Source organism: Triticum urartu, chromosome 7A, assembly GCF_056163025.1.
Source record: "Triticum urartu cultivar PI428250 chromosome 7A, HENAU_Tu73, whole genome shotgun sequence".
Taxonomy (NCBI): domain Eukaryota; kingdom Viridiplantae; phylum Streptophyta; class Magnoliopsida; order Poales; family Poaceae; genus Triticum; species Triticum urartu.
The window spans coordinates 142497410-142509457 of NC_141879.1; the positions used below are offsets into that span (position 1 = coordinate 142497410).

The window sequence follows — 12048 nt, forward strand, 5'->3', positions numbered from 1 at the left end:
GACTCTCGCAAAGCTCCTCCACCTTTTGTCTTCGGTTTGTGGGAGAAATTGCATCCGGACTACCCCGCGGATCGATAGAGTCCCGCGTTGGATGACTTTCGTGGTCTGGACATCGCACTCCCGATGTATGCGGGTGATTTGCGGGTCCACTTTGAAGATGCCCTTACTAGGAGGTATTTCCTTTCCGAGACTTTGTTATTTGCTGTATGGATTGTGTGTATCTTGGTAGGTCTGAACTCGTTGTATTTTTATCGCTTCGGTGCGGTATTCTTTAGTCAATAAAAAACGTATTTATCAAAAACATAGTAGATGAATATAATAGACGACAAACAGGAGAGAAATAGAATGAATCGTTGATCAAATTTGGAGTAGCCAGAAAATAAAATAAACCGTGAAAGAAAAATGTGTTGCGTCATCCTCAAGGGGCGGCACGTGGGCGGAAACCCTAGCCATCGTGCCCCTATCCACCTCCTCATCCTCTGTTCTCCTTGCCACCGCCGGAGAAAGCCGGCGAGCAAAGCTCGTCCGACCGAAGGTGGCGCCGGGGCCTCGCCTTTTGTTGTGACAAGGGGATGGCTCTGGTTAGCATGGTCGATCTAGGCGGCTCGGGTTCATCGTCTAAAGCGGCTCGGTAGACGATGTGCCTCCAATGTCCGTGCTTGCTGGCTCTCGCAGCCTATTTGACAAACTAACGGAAGGGGAATGGGAGTTTAACTCTAATTCTCTTTTCCCATCTCAATTATCAGCCCTCCCTTAGGTAATAGATGTATGGCACTTCTACACATGAATTCCCCTTCCACTTCCCTGTTGAATTCCCATTCCACCTAAACAAATGAAGGAATAAAATTCTCTATGCCTCGAACTCCCATTCCCTCTCTTCAGTTCCACCGAACCAAACAGGCTGTCGGGGCGTTCGCTGCGTTTGCCAGATACCATCACCGTAGAACTATTTCAAAATTTAGCCATGTGTTAGGCTAGTTTGAAATTTTGCCTTTTCATTCACGCGTAGGGGCGGAGTAGACAGTAGACACTGTACGTCATCGGTCCATGCGCCCGCCCGCCGGTCGCCGCCACCGCCGTAAAACTCGTGCGCGGAGCCCACCCCTCGCGCAGACCCCCAACGCCTTTTGTTTCCTCCCATTCCATTTTTTTATATTCGGCAAATATATCGCGTTCGCCAGCCCAGCCGGCCCCCAACCACCCCCCGCCCCGACCAAAACCCAGACCCAAACCCAGGGCTGCGCGTCGTTTGATGCGATTCCGGCGGCGATCCAAGGCACCACCCCCAGCGCCCCCGGCGTAGCGTTCGGTGATCCACCCCCTCCCCCTCCCCCGGCGGGCATGGCAGGCGGCGTCGGCGGCGGGCCCCGCGCCTCCTCCGACAGCAAGGCGGCGCGCGCGCCCAACCCGGCGATCGACTCCACCATCAAGTCCATCAAGGAGGTCGTCGGCGGCCACTCCGAGGACGACATCTACGACGCCCTCCGCGAGTCCAACATGGACCCCAACGAGACGGCGCAGAGGCTCCTCAACCAAGGTCCGCCCCCCCCCCCCCCCCCCCCCCTCCCCCCCTCTCCGATCTGCGCGTCTCGATCTCGCCCCACGCGCTGGGAGCTAGGGTTTGGGGCGTCCGCGCGCTCGCACCGCATTGGGTAGGTCCCGCCGCTGCTAGGTTTGTCTGCGGGGCGCGGGGGATTGGGATTCGCCGGCTAGGGTTTTGGAGCTCGTTCGATCTGTCGCGGTTTCAGTGCTGCCGCCCGTGACTTCACGTCTGTTCAGCTGGCTTGTTTGAGTTTCCTAGGTGTATATCGGCGGGTTTGTGTGGACTTGTTTACCCGATTGGAGCAGTGACGAGAGATTTGTGCTTCCTGGTGACTTTGGTAAATCAACCAGTTAATCTTTTAGATGTACAACTGAAACGAGGATAAGTTAACTGAAACGAGTATAAGATGTTCTAACTTTTTTGTGAATCAGATGTATAGAGACACGTTCTAGTGTGTTTGTTCACTCATTTCTGTCCGTTTGTAGTCCATATTGAAGTATCCAAAACATCTTATATTTGTGAATGAGGGGAGTATGTAATTTTATGATACGTGATCCCAAAACAAGGCTAATGGTAGCACCTAGTGATGTCTGTTGGCTTGTTTGCTTGATAGTAATAGTAGTAGACATGTCTGTAAGCCAGCAACCATAGTAAATTGCCAGCTACTAGTTGGCTTTTCCTTGAATCCGAGATATTTGTAAGCCAACAACCATAGTAAATTGCATATCTTGGTGCACGTACCTGGTTATTATTTTTTAGGTACATTTAAGTAACGGGGCTATTACTGACGTGTCATCTACTTATATACTTATAGTCGATTTATATACATGTCATGTTACTTTATGGAACCTATTCTATTTGTGGTAGTTACTCTTCTAATGTTTGGACTTGCAGATCCATTTCATGAAGTGAAACGGAAAAGGGACAAGAAAAGAGAGGTATATTTTGCCTTATTTGTAACATTTGAATCTGATGTTTATGGTTTCTACGCCTTAATATGTTCACACCTAAATTCGCCAATTAAGTGAAAGGCTAATGCTCCACATGAGGGGTTAAGTTCGCCAATGTAGTGTAATTGCCTAAGGTGCCAACAAAAATAGAAGCTGCGTTGTGAGACTCTCGGGCTCTAGGCCGAAGCATAAGAGGAGAAACATTAAGGGCCTGTCCATAGTTCCATACGTATATGACTCGTAGCTGTTGCTGTTGCCCTGCTTCTCTTTTCCCTTCTTGAAGTTTTGTGTCTGATGGTTGAAACTTGAAAAACCTATGGAGTACTTCATTAACATCATGCATTCTTTAGGCCTATATCTTTGCCCTTTGAATCATTCTTCTATTTTTGTAGCCTTAACACTTAAAATTTTGGGTCGCTACTTGATAGCCTATCTTTGTTCTTTTGACCACACGTAAACATTGACCGCTACTTTAGAATTTTTGTTGCATTCTGCTTTATCCAATGTTTTTTGGGAACTCATTGTTTATGTTTAAAATACATGCATTACTACAGATATTTTTCTTTTGCTGAAGCATCTTTGTTGATTTTTCAGAGTGTTGGTCAGAAGAACCTTGCTGAGACCACAGCACAAGGTGAGCACGGCACTCAACGGACAAAGCCACACACTCAAAGGGTTGAGATCGATCAAAGAAGAGCACACAATCATGGTCAGACATATGGTACCATAGTTGAACCTCATCATTTATATGTTTCTTCATAACATGCGTAAATAAGAGATGTGTTTAATTTACTGCGGACAAATTTTTCCAATCCTTTTTCCGGTGTAAAAGGGAAACTGCTCTTGCATAGTTGTTCCCGAATTGGGATTTTGTTACTTTACTGCATCTTTCTGTCACCGCAAGTGACATTTGCACTCTCAAGATTGCTCTCTGCTGTCTCCTTGTGTACCGATGGAGTTATATTGACTGCTGTAGTACTTATCTGAGTTTTCTTCTGGGTGTACCTTGCATTTTAGTCATTTGGTACTTGTACAATCTTTGTTTACTTTGATAATGGTGTCATAACAAAATCCATAATTTTTTTATTGAACTCTATTTTTTCCGCAACCCTTCTTTTGAGGCCCCATTTGGTTCATTTGAAAGTATTGTATTTTTCTGATTGCTGCGAAGGCTTCTATTGCATTTATTTCCTATCTTCAACATTAGAAATACCATTATCATTGAATGGACACCAAATTTCATATATATATTATATATATATTCCGGTTCATTTATACTTGTGGTATTTTAGTTGGTATGATGCATTTGTTCTATACACTAGGTTTTCCATAATTGGTGACACATGGCTCGATGCAGGACCAAGTCGAGAATTTCGGGTAGTGAGGGATAATAGACACGGTGCGGTGGAAAATGGAGCAGAGCAACACAAAGTTTCAACATATATGCAAGCGTCTGATAGGAGGTATAATTGTTTTATATTTCTTTTGAAATCACTCTTATTTCCTGTATTACAATAGCATATATCGGTGCTTGGAGACATGAGCACAGACCAGTCTCTCCGTGGGCATTTCTGCGTGTCTACATTATGGTTTTCAGCATTCATACCACAGCAAACTCATATATTCATTAGTGCACTGTACTAATTTTTCACCAGTTGCTGCCAAGTCTTTATATCTTCACACTTGCATGTTTATGTTATGAATACTGCAGTTGTTTTTTTGAAGATTTTTTCTTTTGTTATATGTGTGTACATCAATTAATGTACCATTAATTTACTTAGAGACTGAACCGAAACACAGTTAGCTATTTTTCATGCTTGATTCTTACAAGTAAACTACTACTTTGCTTACTGGAATTTCTCTCTCTAGTGGAGTTGTAGTTCAATCTGATCAAAATCGCCCTCCACCTACAACCTCGGAAGGTCAGATCATGCATCAAAGTGCAAAGAGTAGCTACAACTCTGACATGCATCAGATGAAGAGGGATGCTCAGGGTACTGCTCAGAGGCATGCACGGCCATATCTGAAGAATTCTCAGAATGAACACCAGTATCCTAATTCTGATCTACATCATGCTTCATCCAATTACAAAGCGGCTGGAGGATTTGTCCGAGCAAATCGACGTGAAGCTGGAGTGGCTAATGCTCCGAGGCAGTATTCTGGTCGTCCAGGTTCACAGTTTCATGGACCAAATGATTCTTATCATGCAAATATTCAAAGGGGGAATTTTGCCTCAGCTGGGCCTTCTGTTCGCCGCCCATCATTTATGCCTAGAAACACTCAACCCAATCATAGACCTGCAGTAGACACAGTAACTCGTGGCAGATCTGTTGGTAGACCTTTTGGTAACCAAAACCACAGCAGGTATCACCAGGGTCCTGCTAGCAACCAAAAAGGTAATATTCTTGGTGATATAATGTTGTACATTTGGTTGGCAATCTCATGTCTGAAATTTTGTGCTCTGTTGTTTTCTGAATGACGTAATATAGAACAAGTTTTATTCTTTTAAGAATGATGGCGTTTACATGTTAGAGATAAAAGCATTTCTTCTTTTATGCTTTGCTCTCCATCATAGGAGCTTCTTTCTCTTGCTCTATGAGTCTAGCACTGAGATGTGCTGGTTAGGAGAGAAAACACATTAACAAAGTAACTCAGATAAACTTAACACGGTTAGGGTCATCATCTTGTTTGCTTCCTTAGCAAGTCAGAAACAGCATTTGTAAGGAATGGAGTGTACTTTTCTCTTTTCACCAACAAGTTATGTTTATAAGCTCAATAACCAGTAAAAATTAAAATTTGTGCAAATTTACGCGAATAAATAGTACTCCCTCCGTAAACTAATATAAGAGCGTTTAGATCACTACTTTAGTTATCTAAACGCTCTTATCTTAGTTTACAGAGGGAGTAAAAGTTTGTGGTGTACCTCATATCTAGGCTTTACTTTGGAATCACTAGTTCTCTTATCTGTATTTTTTTAAGGAAGCTATGTGGTATTTTTCTTTATTTGTCTTTTTGTCACAAATGTTCTTTAGGTTTACAAGCTTAAAAATGAAATGCTAAGGTATGCTTTACTCCTTTTGTTTTCTTTCTTTCTGCAGTCATACAACCAGCTAAGGAATGGAAGCCAAAATCGACAAATAAGTCTTGCACCAACGACGCTGATAACAGTGGGACAAATGCAACATCTCCTTTAGATAGCAAAGCTGAAAATGCTAATGTGCTGGATGTGAACAGCTCGTGTGACAAAAGTTCTCATGCTAACGTGCATGAGATGGAGCATGTGATTATCCCAGAGCATCTCCGTGTGCCAGAGTATGAGCAGACAAGATTAAGATTCGGCAGTTTCACTCCTGGGTTTGATTCGCCTGAGCATGAGCAGACAAGAATAAGATTCGGCAGTTTCTCTCCTGGGTTTGATTCAGACCAATTACCGACTTCAGCTTCTCCAGAACCGGAACAACCAGAACAGTTAGGTGAACCTTTGCCAATTATAAGAATTGATGATACTTGACAATATGAATGAAATTTTACTTACAAATAATTACCGTCTATCTGTCCCCTGAAAAGCACTTGATTATTGAATTTTCATTAAAAAGTAATAGCGTAGTGGTAGGAAGCCTATATAGCTGATAGAGCCAGCTTCTTCTGATAGACCTAATAACTTTAGGGCTTCATATTCTTAGATGATCTCACCTCAGGATGGTTTTGTAACTTTTTGCATGGTAATGATAGTAATGCTCTAGTTCTTTTGGAATTGATAATTGTAGGCTGATTCTGATTATGCTTCTTGTGTGTGTAGTGTACAAGAACCTGTTCAACTGGTTGTCCAAGAGGATGAGTTTGATACTGAACATGACGAAGTGGATGAGCAAGTTGGATCACAACTCACTACTATATCCACATCGGCGGCAGAGAGTTCTTTACAACCATCTGAGGATAGTGAACAGATGAATGGTCAAGAAGTTGAGGATGATGACGGACTGGGCTTAGTTCAGAGTGATACTCCACTTGGTGCAGCAGATGACCATAATATTCAAAGCACCTCTGGTTTGACTGCCTTTTCTGTAAGTCAATTGTGAAGTGTCCTTTGTTTTCTGAGATGATTTTTGGTTCACTGATGCTGAGATGATTGAACTTACTTTTCATCTGCCATTTGTTTTCTGAGGTTATTTATTAGACAGGAAATTTTGCTGCATTATTAAGACAAGTCGTTGAATTAAAATGATAATTGTGTCATTTTTTTCCAGGCATATGGTCATGAGGATCCTAATATGCATCCCAATAATGAGGCACAGTTATACGGGCTGGTTGAGCCTAATGTGCACCAACAAGTGTTGGCTTCATCTTCTCAGGTAGATGTTCCATTGAAGTTTATCTTGGGTCTCCCGTGTGGATAAAATATGAAACAAATGCCATACCTACTATATACTGACACCCCCTCCCTCTCTGTAAGCAGGGGTATACTTCGGTGAATCCAGGAGCAGATAATGCTGTGCAAGTATTCAGAATGCCAGAACCCAGTGTTCATTCACAAGTTCTCCCTTCTGCATCTGAGGTAGAGACTCACCTTGCTATCAATTGGGGTTAACTAACTGAGATTTTCCAACGTACCTTTTACTGCACTAGCTTTCAAGGACCATTACTTGTTATATCCAAGGCTGGGTGCAGGCTCCAGCAGAGGGAACCTAGCAGTTCGACTCCTATTTCTCCCCCGTGAAGTTTTGACTTACCATCGTGCTGATTAGGGCTGGGCAATTCCACTCTGATCTGCTCTCTCATCTAATAATCTCGGATAGTTCTTTAGACTGTAAAGCTAGACTGAGTTAACTTTAGCCAGCATCCTGTAGTTTGGCGTACTGTGTTAGGACCAGCACTGTCAAAGGCTCAAAAAGCTCACTTAGGCGCCGAGTTGCAAAAACACTCACATATGGGCTTATAAAAGCTCAAAAGGCCTAGGTGCAAAGATGAGGCCCAGCAAGGTAAAGGCGCCTCATGCTGCAGGAAGAGCGAAGTAGCACCAGCAGATCTGGAACATTGGGGGCGGGATAGCCAACCGCCTCACCCTTGTTTCTCCCTCGTGTTCTTGTTAGGTACTCCCTCCATTCACAAATATGAGATGTTTTGGATATTTCAGTATGGACTACGTACGGACTGACATGAGTGAACAAACACACTAAAACGTGCATATACATCTGATTCAGAAAAAAGTTAGAACATCTTAAATTTGTGAACGGGGAGGGAGTATGGTTTGGTGGCTGTGCTTCAGGGATGGGAAGAAAATATAACTAACCCGCTGATTTTTCTCCCCTATCATGGGCCAAGCAAGCCAAGCAACCAAGGTTCTTACATGAGCGTGTTGTTCTTCTATATTGTTGCCTACTGTTTGTCATGTGGCGGAGTTTTTCTCGCACCTTAGGGTTATGTGTGGGCTTTTGTGCCCTTTGCTTTCTACTGCCTTCATTCAGACTTATCAAAGCAAAACTCTTGTATACTTGACTTGAGATAGGAGTGAGAAGCTTAGCTTGGTTTAGTACTTAATTTTGTCCTGGGCGGACAAACAAGATTGCGAGCTTGAGATTTTGCCACCTTTACTTTTTCCTGAAATGAAATTTCTTCAACTTCACTAACCTGTGGCAAATTATGTCTTGATCGCAAGTACCATCATCTCATGGTATCTTTCATCTGTTGTGCTTTTGCAGGCCCTAAGTTCACAGCTTGCGAGCAGCAGCCCTATTGCAATGTCTACACAACAGCAACATATGTCCCAGCAACAACAAGCAGCGCAGATGTACCCTCCAATGCACGTGCAGCATTATCCGAATTTCATGCCATATCGACATCCTCTCTATTCTCCAGTTTATGTCCCACCCATGGCCATGCCAAACTATTCAGCAAATGTCCCTTATCCGGCAAATGGAAATAATTATCTTCAGATGGCCGGTGGGGGTTCACATTTAACTGCAGGCCAAGTGAAGTATGGAGTTTCACAATATAAACCAGTCCCAGCTGGTAACCCTTCTGGTTATGGAAATTACACTCATCCAGCTGGTTATACAATTAGTTCTCCTGGTGTTATTGGAGCTGGAGTTGGTGTTGACGATGTCAATAGGATGAAGTACAAGGATAACAACATTTATGCGCCAACCCCACAGGTACAAATCGTGGATGTCAAGTCTGAAATTTATATGGATTAAACTTATTTTCTGCTTGTTACAACATTCTACCTGTATTCAGGGAGTTTACTCTCAAAATATCCGTACGGGGCCTCCTTGATTTGATAATTTTGGTATCTTTTACAGGTAGAGACATCTGATATCTGGATTCAGAATAGAGAGATCCCAACTTTGCAGTGCCCCCCATATTACAACTTATCAGGTCAAGCAACACCTGGTGCCTATATGCCAAATCCTGGGAATGCATCTTTCAGTGCTACAGCTCAATCCTCTCATGCACAATTCCCTGGCATGTACCATCCGCAGCAGCCTCCCTCAATTGTAAGTCCACATCCCATGGTGCATCAACAGGTCCCATCTGCCATTGGTCCCAATGTTGGAGTTGGTGTAGCTGCACCAGGTCCCCAAGTGGGGGCATATCAACAACAGCAGCTTGGTCATATGAATTGGAGACAGCCCAACTTTTAAAGATGGTTTCTTAATTATCTGTAATTAGGGGGGTCACAAGAGCCTTTAATGTAACAACAATTGGCTCCTTTTAACAGGAACCACCTCTGTTTTCTAGTGCAGCTCTGTCTGATCTATTTAAGGTTTAACAAGTTTTTGTTAGCTTTTCTTTTCTCCCTTGTGAAATCAGTATTCCTTGTGAACTGCTTTTCTTTGCTCCCATGTGAAATCAGTAGCCCGTGTGAACTGCTATGGTATCATGTAGATTGCGAGCTAAACATTGAGCTAGGTTCTTGCAAGAGCGCATGTGTTTGGTTGGCTCAGCGTGTTCCTGTTTGGTCTTTTCTCAATCATCAATTATGCATGTGTATTGGGCTGGGAATTTTGCAGCCTGTGCATTGTTATGGTCTGTTATTGCATGGTACTCCCTCTATAAAGAAATGTAAGAGCGTTTAGATCAGTAAGGAGGGAGTACTATATTAGCAGATCTTCTGAATCATGAATAATCAGGTGATCTGTCTTTAATTTCTTTGAGCGAAGCAATGAATTTCTAATTTCCTCGTATCCTGGACAAAACATTTTTACGTACAAATATGAAGAGTTGTACTACGGGACACCGTTTTTTCTATCTTCTAAGAACCGTTGGAGTTAAAGCTGGATTCTATGCGAGTTAAAGATGTCCTCTAGTTAGCTTGCTCTTTATTATCAAATAATTTCGAAAATACACTTGGCAAAATTTCGAAAAAGACTTTCATGTCTAGTACTGATGAACAAAAGTGACGAAGTAAAACAGTTTAACTTGCCAATTGTGTAGAAAAACAAAATGTGATTATCTAATGTTGTAAATAACGCTACTGTGTTTTATTCATTTTTTTGCAGTATGGTTTATTCTAACATGTACATGTTCAATTTACGTTTTGAATTTCACTCCTCATTTTGTCCTGTATAAATATACATATTTAGGATGCATAAGATCATCAATCTTTTTTTTTTCATCTTACTGCGTAAATGTAAGTGTACATATGTATCGACTTGCATGGATCAAAGAGGAGTGGCTTGTATGCTCGCTGTACTGTCGGCTTGTGGGCCCAAAAACTTTGATCATGTCTAAAATTCTTCCGAGTTGACAAAGTGGACCCATATAAAAGGCTTATTCATCGTCACATGTGTCCAAAAGACGAGCTGACCGGTCACAAACAAAATCGCGGTTCAGTTTATATGTTTGAAGGTAGTCGAATCTATTGTAGCCGAGCCAACAAATGCATAAAGGATATGCTTTTAAATACAATATTCCAAATCAAAGTGTTACTGAATATATCTTGACTATGATTAATTTTCTTTTGAGTGATATAATGTGAGGTGTGCAAGTTTTTTTTTAATTACACATTTTTATGCGGAGTACTGACCAAACCAAGAAGAAAAATGATGCATCAATGCATAACTATTGCAAATGATAATGTTTTTACCAACTACCCCCTCCGTTCTATAATATAAAAATGATTTTCAATCTATTTAGCAGCATTCTTATATTATGGGACGAAGGGAGTACAAAGCAAACTTTTTTATACAGACTGCACATCAAATTAAGGAAAAAGTTAGATGCGTTTAATGCGGGTTGAGCTGAATAATGCTAATTCACGGCAAAGTGTAAAGTTTTGGAATGGGAGTTGATAGTTGAACCAATAATATGGAAGACATATTTGGTGGCGGAGAAAGTAGTAAACATGAAAAGCGGTAGTTCCAAGACAAACCACTTAGTCCATATTCAGGGTTTTTGATTTGGTTTGAAGATAAATATCTCTTTGTTTAGTTGCACTCAAAAGGTGACAGCTTGCATTCTAGAAACCCCGACCAACTTTATAGCTCTCAACCATGATATTTAAGAAAACTAAATAAACACACACGACAATGTGTATTTGCAATCTATTAAGAGATTTTAGTTAAGTCGGTAAATATTTACGATTTGGTATGTTCTACTTCTTCCGTCCCAAAATAATAGTCTCAATCTTAGTATAACTTCATACTAAAGTTTATACAAAGTTAAGACACTTATTTTGGGATAGAGGGAGTATTTTCTAAGATCTAGCATAATTGGACGAAAACGAGACACTTAGTATCTCAAAAATAACTAACTACGTCACAGTCGTTCTGATATATCTTTAAAATTTATCAAAATTGGCTTTTCCCAACCGATGTTAAAATTACATAATAAAAATGTTATATCTTCACATTTAGTTATATTGTTAAGTACTCTCTCAATTCGAAAATACTTGTCGGAGAAATGGATGTATCTAGATGTATTTTTGTTCTATATACATTCATTTTTATCTATTTAGTTGCTAGGTATAATAGAAAAGCATATAGGTTAAGTTCGCATGTTGAAAATATAATTATAATTATAGTAACATAAAAGTAAAACAGTTTAATCTAAATAAGAGCGAGCGTTGGAGACGATTGGTTTCAACGGTCATCATTCGCTTTGCACAACGTCGGATGCCGATGCACCTGCAATGAATCGACTCGTTCATTCGCCACTGTTAGTTACATCACAAGTTGCTCATAAAAAATCGAGCCCTGACTATCAAAAAACAAAAAACATTTCTGAAAAAAAGATGAATAAGGGCATATATAGGCCCGGGCGTTCGGTTAGACCGAAAAATTTGGTTCAGTACTTCGGTTTATACTGAAATTCGGTTTCATATTTTTCCTGACCGATCGATCTTCAGAAAAATCAATGACTAAGACTTTGGTGAACCTATAATTCTGATCGGTCCTCGGTTATTATCGAAGGGACCCGATATTTTTGTTGGGATGAAGAATTGGGAATCAAATCTTGGCCAAGAAAATAAGGAGAGGAGAACAAGAATTAATTGATCCATTTGTATCATACAGCAGCGGGTGCATCATCGGAAGCGGGCAGCCGTCCATGAGGAGT

General features: G+C 41.4%; 1 protein-coding gene across 3 annotated transcripts; it reads left to right on the forward strand.

Moving 5' to 3' along the window:
* The first annotated feature begins 1187 nt into the window (after positions 1 to 1187).
* On the forward strand, positions 1188 to 9282 carry LOC125519083 (dentin sialophosphoprotein, putative (DUF1296)). 3 transcript variants are annotated; one of them, XM_048683970.2, is made up of 11 exons: positions 1188 to 1537; positions 2438 to 2481; positions 3088 to 3214; positions 3851 to 3956; positions 4363 to 4889; positions 5592 to 5961; positions 6293 to 6557; positions 6741 to 6845; positions 6947 to 7048; positions 8193 to 8645; positions 8793 to 9282. In XM_048683970.2, the coding sequence occupies exons 1-11, from the start codon at positions 1342 to 1344 to the stop codon at positions 9132 to 9134; spliced, it is 2637 nt and encodes an 878-aa protein (XP_048539927.2). In that variant the 5' UTR covers positions 1188 to 1341; the 3' UTR covers positions 9135 to 9282. The 3 variants fall into 3 exon arrangements, with proteins under 3 accessions (XP_048539927.2, XP_048539928.2, XP_048539929.2); XM_048683971.2 differs by having other exon boundaries at positions 6950 to 7048; XM_048683972.2 differs by having other exon boundaries at positions 3088 to 3202.
* Positions 9283 to 12048: the final 2766 nt, after the last annotated feature.